Source organism: Cibotium barometz, chromosome 14 (assembly GCF_041138505.1).
Source record: "Cibotium barometz isolate CiBa-2024 chromosome 14, ASM4113850v1, whole genome shotgun sequence".
In the NCBI taxonomy this organism is placed as follows: Eukaryota; Viridiplantae; Streptophyta; class Polypodiopsida; order Cyatheales; family Cibotiaceae; genus Cibotium; species Cibotium barometz.
In genome coordinates, this window is record NC_141059.1 from 32,107,431 (window position 1) to 32,125,150 (window position 17,720).

Sequence of the window (17,720 nt, forward strand, 5' to 3'; positions counted from 1 at the left end):
ATTCAACCTGTTGTTTGGAGGTTGCCCCGCATCTTTTTACTTTGCTTTGTCTTCTTACCACCCTTAAGCTCTTGAAGTAGTTCCTTAGTCTCCTTCAGGACCACTTGTCCTTGCTGCCTGCAGCTCTTCTGGAATGAGGGTAGATGGCTCCATGGATCCCTCAGACTAAGGTACCTCCGCCTCCAGAGTGCCTTGGGAAATGGGAAGATTAGTTGCATGGCTAAGTACTTTGGTTAGTGGAGATAAGGATTACACACCTTGGATTGGTGTGACTTGAGGTAATTCTCCATTTATCAGTGGATATACCAAGCCCAGTCCTCCTGTTTTTTCTCATGGACCTTCGCTAATGCAATTGAGAGGGACCCTGTTATATCTGTCCACTGGCTTTACTTACATGAGAATTGACATTGCTTTGCAAGATTTCTCATATGCTTGATCCTTTATATTCTCGTATTTCGCCCCATTCAAGTGAAAGGAAACCCTCTTCATCATGTCATCCATGGTCATCTCTGATCAATTGTATGGACATGTGTCGATAGGGTTAACTATAGAGATTCCCATAACATTTCCTCTGTGATAAGGACCTGCTCAGTGGAGCCATCCACTTTGTGACTATACCTTGCTTGGTATTTCTATCATAAGACTTCAAAAATTCTACACATAAGTCAGGGTTGATGGTGCGGGGAAGGACCTCTGCCATTCTACGCCAAGTCTGACCTTCTCTAACTTATTCTTGACATTGGTATCTTTTCTAAGATCTTCAAACACTCCGAGATGTGATACTGGAATATAATCTTCTCGTGAGCTGTATGAATGTCTTTGTGGATCACGATACCTTGTACTTTCTATGCATACGGCCCAAGGTAAGTGAGCTTGGTCCCGCATGGTGCTCTTTTCCTCTTTTTTGCTGGTGACTCTACTGTTGTCTTGAGTTATGGTTGGGTTCCCCTCAGCCTTTGGTTTGGAAGTAGCAGAGGAGGCCATCTGTAACATTTGAAAAGAACATCAATCATTGTGACTGGTAGGAGCTCACAGTTCTCCTCTTTTTTTTAGTGTGTGTTTGTGTGTGTGTGTGTGTGTGTGTGTGTGTGTGTGTGTGTGTGTGTGTGTGTTTGTGTACAGTGATGTTTGATGGGAAGAGCGTATTAGTGTTTGTCGAGGGTTAGTCCTAATCCGTGAAGTAGCAGGCCATGAAATGGTCGAGCGTGAAGTAGCTGTGCGTGAAAGGTTATTCCATGAGGTGTTAACCCGTGAAGGGCTTAACTCGTGAAATGCTTAACGTGTGAAGGGCTTAACACGTGAAGGGATTAAAGAGTGAAGGGCTTAAAGTGTGAAGGTCTTAACGTGTTAAGGGCTTAACCCATGAATTGTTAGTTCCTGAAAGCTTAACTCATGAAAGGATTAACCCGTGAACTGTTAGTTCACGAAAGATTAACTCATGAAAGGATTAACCCGTGAAGGGCTTAACCCATGAAGGTCTTAACTCGTGAAGGGCTTAACTCATGAAGGGATTAACCGTGAAAGGCTTAACCCGTGAAGGGCTTAACCCGTAAGATAGCAGTATGTTATTTCATGAAATAGCAGATTGTTGTGTCACAATTATCAATGTGGAATGAGTGTGTTAGCAGTTAGCGCTTGGTGTATGAGCAAATGACTTTCATGAAATAGCAGATTGTTGTGTCACAATTATCAATGTGGAATGAGTGTTAGCGGTTAGCGCTTGGTATAAGCAAATGACTTTAAGTGAACGGTGCATTTTTATCCAAACCGAGAGTTTAGTTTCAGACTCCATGAAATAGCAGACTGCTATTTCACAGGTCAACTTCCTTGTCATGTGAGTGGATTTTATTGGAGGCATCTTCTTCTAACGTGGACGGATGATGAAAACAAGAAGGGAAAAGATAGATGCAATCAAATAAGAGCTGTAAAATGCAGAAATGTGTTTGAACGTGACCTAAGAGCTCAAACTATGCTTTTATACAAATGAATGAAACAATCAAAAGTGTGTGAGGAGCTCCTACCTAAGAATCGATGGTCACAAGCAATCAAATGCGGATGAACACCAATGACATGCATGCTAGAAAGAAGACGATGAAGATGATGATGCCAAGAAGAGCGATGTAAACAGGTCAATGAAAAATGCACAAAAAAGGAAAAAAAGATGTATTTATGATCTAGTCATCGGCCTCTGCAGCCATCTTAGTTGGGTATGCTACATGTCCATCTATGATTCTTGAAGTGTTTCACGATGTGAAATAGTCCTGACCATTTCACGATGTGAACTAGCTTGAACCGATTCACGACATGAAATAACTTGTACCCTTATGCATGCAAATATTGATTCCCTATGGTTTCTTATATACTCACACTTCAAGGCCACATGTTATGCATTCTGAGGAGTAGAAGTGTACACGTGAAATGAATGAACATGTTTCACGGCATGAAAAGCATACCCCTTTACCTTGTATCCAATTGCTTGGAGCTGGGTACCCCTCATCATCCTCCTTTCTTTTATTGTCACGGGAGCCAATGTTGTACTTTGGAGCCTGTTGGTATGTGTTGTTGAAACTTCTGCATGAGAACTTTTGATTTTTTCTTCCATCAAGTGGAGGAGTACATCCACCGAATCCTGGTGAACCTATTTTGCTTCCTGTGCATGTGAGTGCACGTCTCCTTTACCCTGGTCCACGGCTTGGTTCAGCTTTTCCTCATTGGTGGATGACATTGGTGGTGTTTCACTCCCTTGTTTACTTGGTTGAACTTGTTTCTTTCTCCATACCAACTTTGGTGATTCCTTAGCACTTAATTTAGCTGAGACTTGGCTGAGACTTGGCCTGTCTGCTGTGCTTATGGATCTCTTCTGGTTTTCTGGAGGTACATGCAAAATTGGGTTTTGGATTGGTTTTTGGTACCCATACTGTTTCATTTCCTTAATAATAGCCATGTGCTGCTAGTAAGTCTTTTCGGACCCACCGCTGTTGAATGTTGAGTTATGTGCGGGCTTACTTGGAATACAGCTTCCTGGCCTTGGTTGGATTCCCTTGTCTCTTACTTGTAGCATGGATTTTTTGCCTTGATACCCATGAGGTTTTTTCTGTCTCATAGTATCCTTGTGCTTGAAGCTGGGCTTTGGGAACCCAGTGTTTTTTGCCTAGATACTTTTGCTGCCTTTCCTTTGGTTCTCTTGAAGAAGGATGATCTGTCGATGTGGATGCTTGTTCTGTTAAGCCTTTTGTTTTTTGTGGCATTAGAGACTCCATGTCGCATGCCACTGTCTATTTTCCCTTATTCAATAGACTCCATAATGGCATGGTGATGGTGTCTTTATCATCATTGAGTTGTACTTCCCATTTTTCCCATTGGATGTGACAGTTGCTAGCGCAAATTCAGGATCCTCCAAGAAGCATCTCCTCTTCCATGGTTCCTATAGGCATAACAAACACCTTCCCGACCAAGGGATTATTTCTGATTGAGATGTTTATATTCAAAAGTCCTATTGTTTGTGTAACATATGGGTGCACACTACGAACGTGTGCATTAGTTGCCTCTAGGGGGGTTTGTTTAAGGCTACCCATGTCTCATAGGAAATCAAGTTATGCCTTGACCCCATATCAATAATACGATGCTTATTGCGTGACCCTCCTTTGTAGAGACTTTTACATTAAGTCATGCAGCTTCAATATCTAGGTCACCCTTGTCAAGCAAGGTGAGTGGAGCCATGTTTACATGTAGCGTTCTCCCTTGGAGTCTTTGTTTTGCTTTGGCTTCCCTCGCTTTGGATTCCTCTTGAGCTTGGTTGATCTTTTCCTTAACTAGCTCTTTCTTTTGTTTTAGGAGATGCTCTTGTGTGAGCATTTCCTGGGTCAAGGTTCCATAATATTTCTTGAGTTTTCTTCCATTGATATACCCTTCCATTTCCACCTCTTTGATAGTTTCAATTTGGACAGACCCTTAAGGGGTGATTTTGGACACTCTAGAAGGCCCTAACCCTCTGTGCCAAACGAGTGTTTTTTGACCATAAGCACATGTGATGCAATCAATCGGGTCTCATCGAGTTTCTCCAAGTCAACCAACCTCTCACCCAATGCATTTTTTGTGAGCCTTTCCTGCGACAATTCACAGGCTTGGATCATAGATGAAATCCACCGCAATGAGCTTATCAATTTCCTCCTTTACAAATCGCTACATATTTCGAATTCATCTGGTATGGTTTTTGCCTGGATGGTATCAATCCCTCCATGATCGGAATAGCGTGTTGAACCACCTTGGGTGGTACACCCTTCATTTTCGTGTATTTCCAAGCAAAATAGTCTTTGAATTCTTTTAAAAGAGCAATGAGCTCTTCTTCTTCCCACAATTTTAAGTCTTTAGCAATGTAGACAGGTTTGGTATCCTCTCCTAGCTCTGCAATGTCTACCTCCTTAACTTCTACGCTGGTTTGTCTCGCAAGACGTAGATTGGCCATTTTCCTTTACTCTTTTGGCATGTTAATTGGACCACCTTTTGTTCATCAATGGTATATGTTTTGAAATGGTCTAGCACTGAGAGTAGGTCTGGCTTGTCATCCTCCTCATCTTTTGTCCGTGCCATCACCTTCTTTGCCTTGCACTCAACTTCAGCTAGAGCTTTATTTTATTTTCTACATCCTGCCTTAGTGAGTTTAGGCGTCTTTTCCTTTCCATTATATAGTGGTTTGAAACATTGGTACTGGCATGTTATTCTATAAGACATAATACTCTAGTGTGATCTCCGTGCCTCGCACATGATTTCTCCCTTATCCAAGGGCTTCTCAATCAACACCGGATGTGGTGGTAGAACGGGTGGCGGCAAAGGCGACATGTCTTGCATTTGAAACATCCCTCTTGGTAGGTAGGATGTATCTGGCTGCCCTGCAGTTGCATTGGTTTGCACTGGTGGTGCTGGTAAGGCTAGCGGCACTCTGGGTGCTAGAAGTTGTGCCAACAAGGGTTGGACCCTCAGATATCTACACATGGCAGTGTCGTGGTTCCCCAATCTTTGACAGTGAGCACAATAGAGTAAATGCCTTGGTCTTAAGTGAGGGCATTTGATGCTCATGTGATTTTTTCTACAAATTGAGCACTAAATCAATTCTCTCCAGGGGTAGAGATGAGCATTCCCTGATGCTTCTCTCCCATCCCTAACTTTTAATTTCTTTAAGATGGCATTACTGAGTTCTTCCAATGTCATATTGCCAACTTGCTTACTCTTGGTTCTTATGTCTTGATAACTAGAGACTGGCGATGTTGTCACTACTAAAGCTGCCTTGGCATCTTCTGGCTACTGCAACTTAAGCATATTGTCCTTATATTCAATTGCCAACTTACAACAAAAGTATCTAGAGTAGCCGGTTGGGCTAACACTAGATAATTATGCATCTTATGATCTCAGACCCCTCTTGAGAAGCAAGGCAATAAGTGATCATCAGTTAGCCTTTACCTCAACTTGCATCTTGAATTCAAGTGCTTGAGCAAAGAAACATAATCCCGCATGGACTCATTTTTCTTTTGCTTGATATTGTATGTTGGATCAGATCCCCATATCAGACCTCTATATGTTGGATCGAATCCCCATATCCTAAGAATTTTTGCACAAGCTTTGAAATGATATATGTGGCTTCATCTGGGATGGTCTAGATTCTAGGGCAGTGCCTAGTTCCCTAACCATACATCGACCCATTTCCGTGGCCATATTCAGCAAATCCGCCTTGTGACTACATTTAGATCTGCGTTGGGATCCACAATTGGCCTTCGAGGAGCTACCCCCTACCTAGATCATGTCCTTTTCCTGGATAGGTTCTTCTATTCGTTTGGGTCTATGGCTAGGTCCGGGTTATTCCCCATTGCTTAGCTCATTGTAAGCAGCCTCAGCCCGCCTTTGTTGGATTAGGAGTTCCATGCTCTGCAAAACAAGAACATGGGATCATTGATCATTTCTTGTATATCCTCTCTTGTTGTATAGAGACGATCCTCACCTCCTGCTTGCAGGTGAGGATTGTCCTCCTCTTCTTGTGTTTCAAGTCTTTCCACTAGTCCTTAGTTCCTCATTGATGGGTTCTAGATTTGGTATCACTCCTTCTGTTATTCCCATCCACATGTTATTGGTTATATTTCTAGATGTTTCTGGTTCTTTGCCGCGCGGTCAAAACGAATTCAAATTTCCCTGTGTTAGCATTCCTAGGGGCCAGAAGGATGGGTTGGTAAATCTGGTCTTAGACATTGTCCCATGCTTGTTGATGGGCCAGTGCCCACAAATTGTGCTTCATCTTTCGTGCCGTGCTGGAGACCAAAAAATTCCCTGGCCATATCAAAGATTCCGCTGGATCTCACAAGAGAAGAGGGTTTTTCTTCCTTTCCAACACCAGAGAATCTTAGCCCTTCTTCCATGGATTCCTCATGACTTGTTTCTATGGTCAGATTCCTCCAAGCTAAAACACTCAATTGAGTGCTCGCCGAGCGGCCTAAGCCAACACTTTTTTGGCAAGAAGAACCTGGGTGATTTGATCCACTGTCATCTTTCGGGGGTAAGGTCGTCTCTCCAATGAGTTGTCCACACCTCAAGTGCATGAGAATGTGTTTCAATCAACACAAGGAATGGGATATCAATTTTTAATAATGATCTTATTCAAAGCTCTATAGTCAATGCACATATGATAGATCTGGTTTTTTTTGTATATTAATAGTATTGGGGCACCGAAAGGAGAACTTCTAGACCTTATGAGTCCTCAATCTAAAAGTTCTTCTATTTGTCATTGAATCTCGTTTTGTTGAATTTTATTTTATTTATAGGAAGCTTCATGTGGTGGTTGACTACTAGGGATGATCTTAATTGTGTGGTCTTCTGAACGAGATATAGGTAGACCTAGGGGTAGATCATCAGCAAAAGAGTATTTGAACTTATCTAAAAGGAGTTGTTGACTAGGTGATAAAGTGTGGTTATTTGCTTCTATTTCATTTACATATATCATATAGACCTTGTCTCATTTACATAAAGCACGTTTAGCTTGTGTGTGTGATAGTAGTGGAAAAAGTTCATTCGTGGCATCACTTTGTTGGGGTAGCCTACGACTGCACTACTTCATCTTCACCACAATGGTTTTTAAGAGTTCCTTCTTCTCCACCCAGTACATAGCCAAAAACATACATATGCTCAAAAATTTAATTACATATGCTCGTAGCATATCTTCCAAGACTTGGTTGACTCTCTTGATTCGACCATCACTTTGAGGATGATTAGCCATACTCATACTTAGCATGGTGTCCAATCTCTTGAACACAGCACACCAAAAGTGACTGTTAAACTTTGTATCTCTATTACTAACTATATTGGTAAGCCATATAGTTGATAGATATTTTCAATGAATAACCTTACGAACTCAAGCATAGTCACTATCATTTTTGTCGGAAACAAATCGACATATTTTAGTTAGCCTATCTATGACCACCCAAACCGAATCGTGGCCTCTCTTTGTTTTAGGTAATCCAACTATAAAGTCCATTGAGATACTCTCCCACTTGCCATTTGGGATCTCTAGTGGACTTAATAATCCACCTACCTTTAGGCATTCTGCTTTATGTTCTAGTTTTCTCTTGTTTTATGCTATGCTATCTTATAATCTATCAATTTGATTCAAGTCTATGCTTTAATCTTCGATGTATTTGTGAGTTTTTAATTATTTCTTCAAAAAGTACATAAGGTTCTGTGACAGTGGTATTGGATCTGGGTACTTGCAATTGAAGAATAGGGAGGCTCACAAAAATCCAAAGGATAACCAAAGGATAACACAAAAATCCAAAGGATAAAGAAGACAAAAGCTCAAGAACTCTTGGATAAAGGTTGAATGGTTCATGGCATTTGAATGAAGGGCATAGAGAGATTGTCACCCTTTTTGCCAAGACCATCCTAGATAAGTGAAAACCACCCTTCTCTTTACAAAACCACCTTTCTCCTTAGTTCATCACTCTCAGATCGGGATCCATGGATGTAATCACCATGCCTTGAAGCTCCGAGTTAAACTCTCAAAAAGCAAACATATGTGCATAATTTCTCAACCTTGCAATTGATGGCAGCCAAATATTCTTCTCTTTTTTCCTTCTTCTTTTTTCACTTCTATGCTGCCTGAATTTAGCTACGCTATTTTTTTTCCTTCTTCTTTTTTCACTTCTATGCTACCTGAATTTAGCTACGCTGTTTTTTTTTAAAATTAGTTTTGCCTTAGACAAAGCCAAGCCTCGTTAATAAGCTAGCTTTTAAATATTAGCTGTCAAAGGCTTTAAATTTGTTATCTAACAAAATATAAAATTTAAATTAAAAAAAGAAACTGCGTTCTACCGGGTTGTTTTTTTTTCTCTCCCTGAATTTTTCCATCACCAGTCTCTTTTTTGCTATGTGCTGGCAAGTTTTATTTTTCTTCTTCTTCGTTTACACGTTGCGCTACCAGCGGCCTTTTGTCACAGTCGAGCTACCATGGGGAAAAATAGCCATCATTTAAAGCTTAAGCGATTAAGCTTTATAATGTTTAAAGACTTATTGCTAAAAAAGCTTATAACCTTAAAAAGCATATATTTTACTAAACTAATTCTTTAAGCTTCAACCCCCTCAAAGTTTTTTTTTTTAAAGAAGAGAAAAAGATAGGAAGCTCTACAAAAGCCAAAAATTCAGCAAGTGGACGGTTTTCTCCTTCAATATTTTTTGACTATTTTTTTGAAGACTTCTTCAACCAGCTATTATTTAGATTTATTTTGACATCAAGGAGTTATTTTCTACATTGGATGTTTTCTTGGGCAATTTTCTCGAGCTTTTGAATATTTTCGGATCCATGGTTATTAGTTGTTTTTTCAACATCAACAAAAATTATTCTTTTCATCTTCTCTTTGGCATACGAGCTCTACTTTGAATATTTTGCCAACTCCTTGAATTCAAATACGTTGGCAACACTTTATCACTTGTTCGTACATCTATCTACCCCCAATCATTCAAGAACAACTTCAGTCACTTCAAAATCAAATTCTTGAAGAAGTTGAGGATGGATCTAGAAGACAGGTTATCCCACAAAAAGAGGCATAGACATGTCAGTGCTACATCTTCCAACTCAGATGTGGTGATCAAATTCCAAGAACCATACAAGCCACTCTTAGAGCTCAGGAGCCTACAAAAGAAAAGAAGATTAGCCACAAAGCTTTTACTTTTCATAATTTTGATGGCAAGAAGGACGCTCACACCATACTTGCTTGGCTTAATCAATTGGTTGATTATTTTTCGGGGGAGAAATTCTATGAGAAGGACAAAATCAAATGTGCTACCAATCACTTAGTGATTTCTTGCCTTCACAATACAAAGCTAAGGCTAGACAACAATGGTCTATATTCAGACAACTTGACAGAGAGAATATATCGGTTTATGTGGATAGGTTTTGGCAAACTTTGATACAAATACAAGTAATTGAGAAGGTTAGCACCAAAGATCAAAGAAGAAAGCAGGTTTGAAACCTACAATTTAATCAGAGGTGAATATATTTCAACCGCATTCTCTTAGCTCGGTATTTCATTAGCCTTGATTTGTGAAAAGAAAAATGGTTTTCCCAAGAAACCAATGACATCCCAAACCTCGACATCAACATTTTTGGAGCCGAAAACCTCTCCAAAATCATTTGATACATCTGTTAATGACCATAACATAGGTATTGACACCAAGGTAGACGATTCACAAAAAGCTTATAAAGATGAATCAAAGAAGTGTTACAGGTATAACAAGATTGGACATATCGCATCCAATTGTCCACGGAAGTCAAAATTTATTTCACTTGGACTCAATATGATCGATGACGAAGAAGAACAAGATTACCACAATGACTACTCTGACCCTTGAGATAATATATACATTTTATTTTTTATTTTTACAATAAATTTTATTTAAGACTTTTTGTAAATTCCAAGGAGAGTTCTTATGCATTAAAAGTAGAACTTCTTGGAGAAACTGGCCCTTTTATATTGAACTATACTTTATGGATTTTTCATTATGTATTAGTCTGGTGGTATGGGACATGAGTTTAATCATGTGTGAAGGATTTAGATACATACTTATCTCTAGATTTGTGTGGGATAATTTATGGTGGTATGGGACACTAGAATTTATTGCACATAGAAGTCCTTGATACAATGTCTCTTTGTTATAATTAGAGAGGATACTTGAATTTATATACTATATAACAATTGATCTCCTTTGCTTGCAATAAGAAAACATGCAAACTGAGGTCAGTTGCTTATCCAATCAGGAGGGATGTTACATAATGTCCTCCCTTTAGGTAAACGGGGACACCGAATGCTAGTGTGCCATCCTAGTGAATTGGTATCGTGAGTGACTCCACATTAAATACTGGTTACCTAGTGTTATTGGTATAGCTTGAGGCCATCCTTGACAAGTGTATGTTGTTGAGGTGTAACAAGTAGTGTCATGCTTGACAACTGTATTGTGGTCAAAGTGAAACACGTGGATTATGCTAGACAACCGCACACGATCGAAGTGTAACAAGTGGTTTATACAATTGATATGCCATGCTAATTGAAAGTGTAATAAGTGGCAATACACGCCATGCTAGATGATGTGCATAATGATACTCTCATCGTATGGTAAGTGTATGTTGTGTTTGTGCTTATCAATGTTTCATATTGGGATTAATTGTAGAGAAGGGCAATTAATTGAAACAACTAATGTGTTTAGTTTGTGAGATAGGTGATGAGCAGTGCATGTGTCACATATGGAGGATCTTGTCTATATCATCTCGGAACATTATTGTTCTATATTATTTTGTTGGTCACGTGCCAAATGTTAGTACGTATTATTTATGCATGCTTGTGTGTGGCATTGCTATATTCATAGCTCATATGTTAGAAGAGTTTTGATTATTTACACTTAGTGTGTGAACAAGCTCTAGTGTTTGAGCCATTTTTGTAAAAGTGAAAAAGCAAGCCCAACATGTATGAGGGGGGAGATTGCACCCAATAGTGTCTTGATGGTGATGTTGTTCTATTTTTCTCTTATTTGATGCTATGATATGCTCTATCATATCAATTTGATTCAAGTCTATGCTTTAATCTTTGATGTATTTGTGAGTTTTTAATTATTTCTTCAAGAAGTACATAAGGTCATGTTGACAGGAAGGCAGCTGTCCATAGGATGGGTAGGTATGCAACCTCCAACTATAAGGCCTAATGTGGAGCTTGGAGGTTGCATGCAAATTTACTATGTTGTAAATGTTTATGCTCAGACGAGGGTAAGTTGGGACGTGCATTTGCTAGGTGGTACCCAACAGAGGTGGAGTGTCCACATAAAACATTCACATCGAACGTAAGAGCATAAAACCTGTTCTTAAGATTTTGCAAAATGTGGAGGTAAAATAGAATTATATTGCCAAAACTTTGCTGATTTTTCAAAAATGGATGAGATAAATTTTTAGGATGAAAAATGTAGGTTCATTGCACTTCCGTATAAGTGGAAACGAAACGCTTGTCGAAGCGTGGCCATGGCGTTGAAGCTCGGGGATGTGGTTCCTGATTTCAAAGCGGACTCAACGCAGGGCACCATAGCCTTCCACGACTTCATCGACAAGCACTGGGCCATTCTCTTCTCGCACCCCAACGACTTCACCCCCGTATGCACCACAGAGCTGGGGTCGATGGCGGGCTACATGCCGCAGTTCATGAAGAGGGGGGTGAAGGTCCTGGCCGTGAGCTGCAACGATCTTCTCTCACACTTGGAATGGATACACGACATCGAGAGCGTGAGCAAGGAGGGCGCCATCGTCTCCTACCCCATTCTCTGCGATCCCGATCGCGCCATCGCTGTGCAGATGGGCATGCTGGACCCGGACGAGAAGGACTCCTGCGGCGCGCCTCTGTCTGCCCGCGCCGTCCTCATCATCGGCCCCGACAAGAAGCTCAAGGCCTCCATCCTCTACCCGGCATCCACAGGTAGGAACTTTGCCGAGATCCTTCGTGTTGTGGATTCACTTCAGCTCACTGCACACCATAGCGTAGCTACCCCTGTCGACTGGAAACCCGGTGATCCCTGCATGGTCTTGCCCACCCTCTCGGATGAGACGGCCAGAAACAAGTTTCCCAAGGGCTTTGAAAGGATCCCTGTTCCCTCTGGAAAAGGTTACCTTCGCCTCACACCCCAACCTGACCTATGAATGGGCAAAAAACACATCGGCAGCACAGTATGCCACATAGAACATCCTCTCACCGCTCCAGTGACTTCTTTTTTTTGCCTGCTCTTTAGGATGCTGGAAATGCAGAGATGCTAGCTTCTGTGTCCCTCTGGTTGCTTTTTCACATAGGGTGTCCTCGCCATCTGTGAATCAACATAGCAATGCACTACTTACTAGTTTCAATAAACAGACATCACACCCGACTATAACATGGTGTGCCAAATTGAACATTATGTCATGTGGTGGCCTTTTTCCTGCTTCTGTTGAGCCTTTTCTGCGCTTTTATAAGAATTGCTGGAATTGGAGGAATATCTTTGCCTGCAAAGCATTTTGATAGCTTCTTTTATTCTATTGGACATTGTGGCTTCGATTCGGTGGCCTTTTACTCGAATGTGCAAGAAGTTTCATCATGAAGACATACGAACTAGTTTTTTTTTAAAACTTCATATGCACAATCCTTTGCTTGTATGCTTTTAGCCAGGCTCAAATTGCTTCTGATAAATCACTAGTTTCTACTGGCAGACAACTAACCTTTATCTAGGTTGTGTAATGGATCTTTAAGGAGCAATCACCAGAGGTTGTGATGAGGCATAAATAGATTGTTTGGGAAGAAAGAAAGTCATAGTGGCACTTTATCCGGTTTGTTCTATGGAAAGTGTAGTGACCAATATGCAGGTTTGTGACTTGTCACAGTGCTTCATGCCTTTGCGTATGCAATACAGTGGTTAGAATCTTGTGTTACCAAAGAAAGAGACTATTGGATTTCGTGCGTGTGTGTGAGAGAGAGAGAGAGAGAGAGAGGGAGAGAGAGATTATATTAGCATACGCAGGCCCAAAAATGACCCATGGGTTGTTTAATACAAGCAATGGGCCCCAAACGCCTCAAAAACACAACAGAAAAGAAAAAATGATCTACTAGTCAGCCTTTGTGACCTGAAGGCTGAGGGTCTGCTTGTTTGGGGTACAAAATTCGTGGATGATAGCTCTTCTGTCTCAGAATATTGCTGACTTGCTTGCAATTGTTGCATAGAGAGAGAGAGAGAGAGAGAGAGAGAGAGAGAGAGAGAGAGAGACCCGAAGGGTGTATGAGACCAAACAAAATGCTACAATGGTACCATGAGATAACATGGTCATGAAGGAAAAAATAACATAGACAACTGTCCACATGTACAATGAATGAGAGAGAGAGAGAGAGAGCTATTGGCTTCTTGAATGCTTTGACTTGGCATTACTAGACACACGTGAAGAAGGATGAAGTGCGGTGTGAATCCACTTGCATTGTATGGACAGACTCGGCAGCAACCAGACTGAATAGGGTGGACACATGAAACCGGCCTCTGATAGAAACCAGAGTGCGGTAGACTAGCAGTCACCCGTCCACTTGTAGTCTAGATGTGAAAACAAAACAGATTGGAGCTAGAGTGCCCAAATCTGAAAACAAGGCGACACCTGTTGGCCCCAAAGCTTGGCGCCCCTTGCGGTATTTCTTTATTCAATTAAACTAATATGAATGGCTGAGTACAACAAAAATCAGCCAAGAGATTACACCTGTATGTCCAATCTGACGGCCCACAAACCTTCTTAGCACAAAGGATCTATGCACTCAGATCTGTGTTCCACAATAACACACTGTGCCTCCCTCTGATCAGCCAAGACCACTAAGTAGGGCAGCCATGAGCATACATCTGGCATATCTCAAGTGCATGATACAACATCTCAGCTCATACATACATATGTTGTCCAAACTCTGTCTCAACTCTTGTCAATCTACCATACCCCTCCTCTCACAAGGGGCTAGATAGCTCATATCTGCAACAGACATCAAGCAGTAGAAAGAGAGATTGATGAACAGAAATGGAGCTTACCAAATTCAGCTCGTGAAACAGCACTGGAGGAAGCAACGGTACCAAACTGTACTTGCAGGCACTTGTTTCCACAACCCTGCTTCACACATGTGCACGTACTTGCCTGTACCTTCCTCCTTTTGTTCACCTCTATGCTGTCTTTGAAAGTACAGATCTGAAAAACAGCCCCGTACCCGTCTGGACTACCTCGGGATATGTGCCAGGAGTTGTACTTGCACACGCAGCCTGCTGTCCACACTTGTACACGCCTGAATCTGCGTAATCAGACCTGTCCAGCACCTGTGCAACGCCGCCTGCAGCAGTACTTGCGGTACTTGACTGTCCGTACACTGTACGGCAGTTGTACAGTGCTGTACTTGCTGTTGTACCTGCTGGTACAGCCTGACCAGAACCTGTGTGCAGCAGAAATCCTTGCAGCAACTCCTATGCGCAGCCATCAACAGAAGAGAAAGAGGGTACTTGCAGCAGATCTGGCCGTACAGTGCTGTACGGCTGGTTTGCACTCAGAAAAACAGTAGCAGCAGCACGACTTCTCCAACGACCCTTCTCTTCCTCCTTTCCACGCTTGAGTACATGCGCATGAAGGCTCCACGACTCTCTTCCCCAAAAGCTAGAGAGAGGGGGAGGAGAGAGAAGCACTCACTCCAAAAGTGGAGTGGCTCTCCTCCCCAAAATAATCCCTAGGGTCCCAAACTTTAAAAGTCCCTAGGGGCCACTAAGGCCTAGGGGCAAACTTTAATAAACATTAAAGTTTAATGTTCTAGTTCCCCCCTTCACACCTAGGGATGTCCACACATCTTAAACTCTGTCTGGGCACCCCCCCATGTGAACATAAAATATTCTGACTCTGCAACCACCATGCCCGCACTTGTGCTGTTCCATTTTCACAGGGCCATGACATACCCCCCTCTTGAAAAATGGCAAGCGTCCTCGATTGCATTCTGGTGATGCATCAAAATATTCAAAGTGAAATATACAATATGGCAAGATCAGCGTCCCAATCTCTCTAAGCCATACACATGTATCAACATTCACTGCAAGCCAATGGCATAGTAATAGTCCAAGTTGTATACCACTGTGAACCATACATATCCACAAAAATCTCATGTGACTAGTACACATATATCATAGAAGTCCCATAAACAGATGTACTGTCAGTCTCAGTATCTTCGGGTGAGAGAAAATCTGCACCAAGCGACCTCTAGATGTCATCTGAGCCTGTCTTTATCAAGGGAGTGGAGGTGCTACCCCCCTCTTGAGCATCAGGTAATGCTCCAGACCCATGCTCTGCTGAATCTGAATGAGCCACAACAAGATTCGGCTCTAACTCAAAGGCATCGAGATAAAGCTGCAAAACCTGAGGTGAATCTGTTAAGTCACCTTCCTCCATCCACTTCGCATCCATCGGTGAATAGTTCTTGAACTTCACAAGATAGCGACGGGAAACTTTACCTCGTACCTTCCTTTCTTTATGTGTCAGTATCTGCTCTGGAATCAGAACCTCATCAAGTTCCTCAACTTCCGGTTGAGCCTCATCTGATACATCCTCAGGCACATCCCCACGGAAAGGTCTAAGAAGACTCACGTGAAAAGCATTGTGAATCCTCCAGTGATCTGGTAACTTCAAACGATAGGTTACCTCACCAATCTTTTCCAAAACCTGAAAAGGCCCATAATATCGCATGCTCAACTTAGGGAATAAGCGCTCTTTACCCTTCATCTTCTTGAGTCTAGCCTTTTCAAAGCGCAAAAGAACCCAATCACCCAATGCAAACTGTAAATCACGTCTGTGACGGTCTGCGGCTTTCTTTTGCTTCTGCTGAGTTTTCTGGAGGGCCAACTTAACTCTCCGGTAAGCTTCATCCAAGCTCTCCACATACTGATCAGCCTCAAAGATCTTATCCTTTGTATGCAAAATGGGTGGAACCTTCTTCCCTCCTTCCACAATCTCAAAAGGCGCCTTGCCTGGCGAGGTATGTACAGTGTTGTTATATGCAAACTCCACCAAAGGAAGATACTTTTCCCATTGTTGCTTGTGCTCTGACACATAACACTTGAGAAGATCCAATACTGTCGAGTTAGCCTCTTCTGACTGACAATCTGTCTGTGGATGAAATGACGATGAAAACTTGAGAGTTGTACCCATGTTGTCAAACAATCCTCTCCAAAACAAACTCGTCATCCGTGGATCACGATCACTAATGATAGACGTAGGCAAGCCATGATACTTGAAGATGTTCGCCATGAACAACTTCACCATATGATCCACTTTAATTGTCTTCCGCACGGGAATGAAATGTGCGTGCTTACTGAACCTGCATATGATAGTCCAGATGCCATCATTTCCCGTTTGTGTCCGTGGAAGATCAAATACAAAATCCATGGCAATGCTCTCCCAAGGTCTATCCGGAATAGGTAAAGGTTGTAATAACCCTGGCGTCTTCTGACGGTCAAATTTTACCTTCTGACATACGATGCATTGCCTCACAAAGGCATCAACATCTCTTCTCAAGGTTGGCCAATAAAAGAAAGTCTCCACTGCTTTGACCGTGGCGTCAATACTGTCACAAACCCCTATATTCTAGGGACATGCGGATGCGTGTCAGGCCTAGAAACATGCGGAGGCATGTATGTATTATACCTGGGCATGTGTATGGATCATATGAGTGGATGCATATGAGTCCAAGGACATGGCAGGACATTTGTGGACTTTTGGGCGGTGCCCGTGTGGATTCCGGCCATGCACACATGGTGTGTTATGATGGCAGGCGGAATATTTTTAAGTAGCAGAAATGCTTATGGAACTCCAGGTTATCTATGCCTGCGAGTGATTGTTTTATCTTGTTACTTGAGCCCACCTCTCATCCAAGGTGTGTGGTCAGAGTACCAACACGGAGTGCAAGTGGTAAAGTGGACATGACGGGACTTATGTCTATGCCAAGGGTCATGTGGACCGATGTCTTGTTGGCAGGAGACTTATTTTGTCTCGCCCATTTACTTGGGACATGGATTATGATATCTGGACTTATGGGAGTGTTTTGTCTCGCCCATTTACTTGGGACATGGATTATGATATCTGGACTTACGGGACTGTTTTGTCTCGCCCATTTATCTTGGGACATGATTTTGATATTGGTATTATGGAGACTTATTTAGTCTCGCCCATTTCTTTGGGACATTGCGGACAACTTTTAAGAAGCTGGGGAGGATGTCACCAGACTGGACATTTCCCAGTCTGAAAGGGGTCTGGTGGACTCCAGGATGTTTAAATATTTGGAAAGTACACGCTTTGGGAATAGGGGATTATCCTAGAATACAAAGGACCACACTCCTAAAATTTAGGAGAGTTGCTATTTTTGGCCCGACTCCGAAGGAAATTCTGTTCGCGTCATTACATCTGGAATTGAGCAGATACCAAGAGTTGGCAAAGTGCCTATGACAGAATGTCTACCAGTTGGGATATTTTTAGAGGTAAAGATTATGGAAGGACCCATCTCTTAGATTGGGACATGTGGCAAGAAAGTGGACCAAAGTGAGACAAGTGGCCCGACACTTGTTAGAAAGTGGATCAAAGTGAGACAAGTGGCCTCACACTTGTCACTTCAGCTATTGTGTGGCTCTCCACTTGT

At 42.0% G+C, this 17,720-nt stretch overlaps 1 protein-coding gene across 1 annotated transcript; it reads left to right on the forward strand.

The window, feature by feature from the left end:
• The first annotated feature begins 11,464 nt into the window (after positions 1–11,464).
• On the forward strand, positions 11,465–12,613 carry PER1 (1-cysteine peroxiredoxin 1). Its single transcript, XM_086808474.1, has one exon. The coding sequence runs from the start codon at positions 11,540–11,542 to the stop codon at positions 12,206–12,208; it is 669 nt and encodes a 222-aa protein (XP_086664600.1). The 5' UTR covers positions 11,465–11,539; the 3' UTR covers positions 12,209–12,613.
• Positions 12,614–17,720: the final 5,107 nt, after the last annotated feature.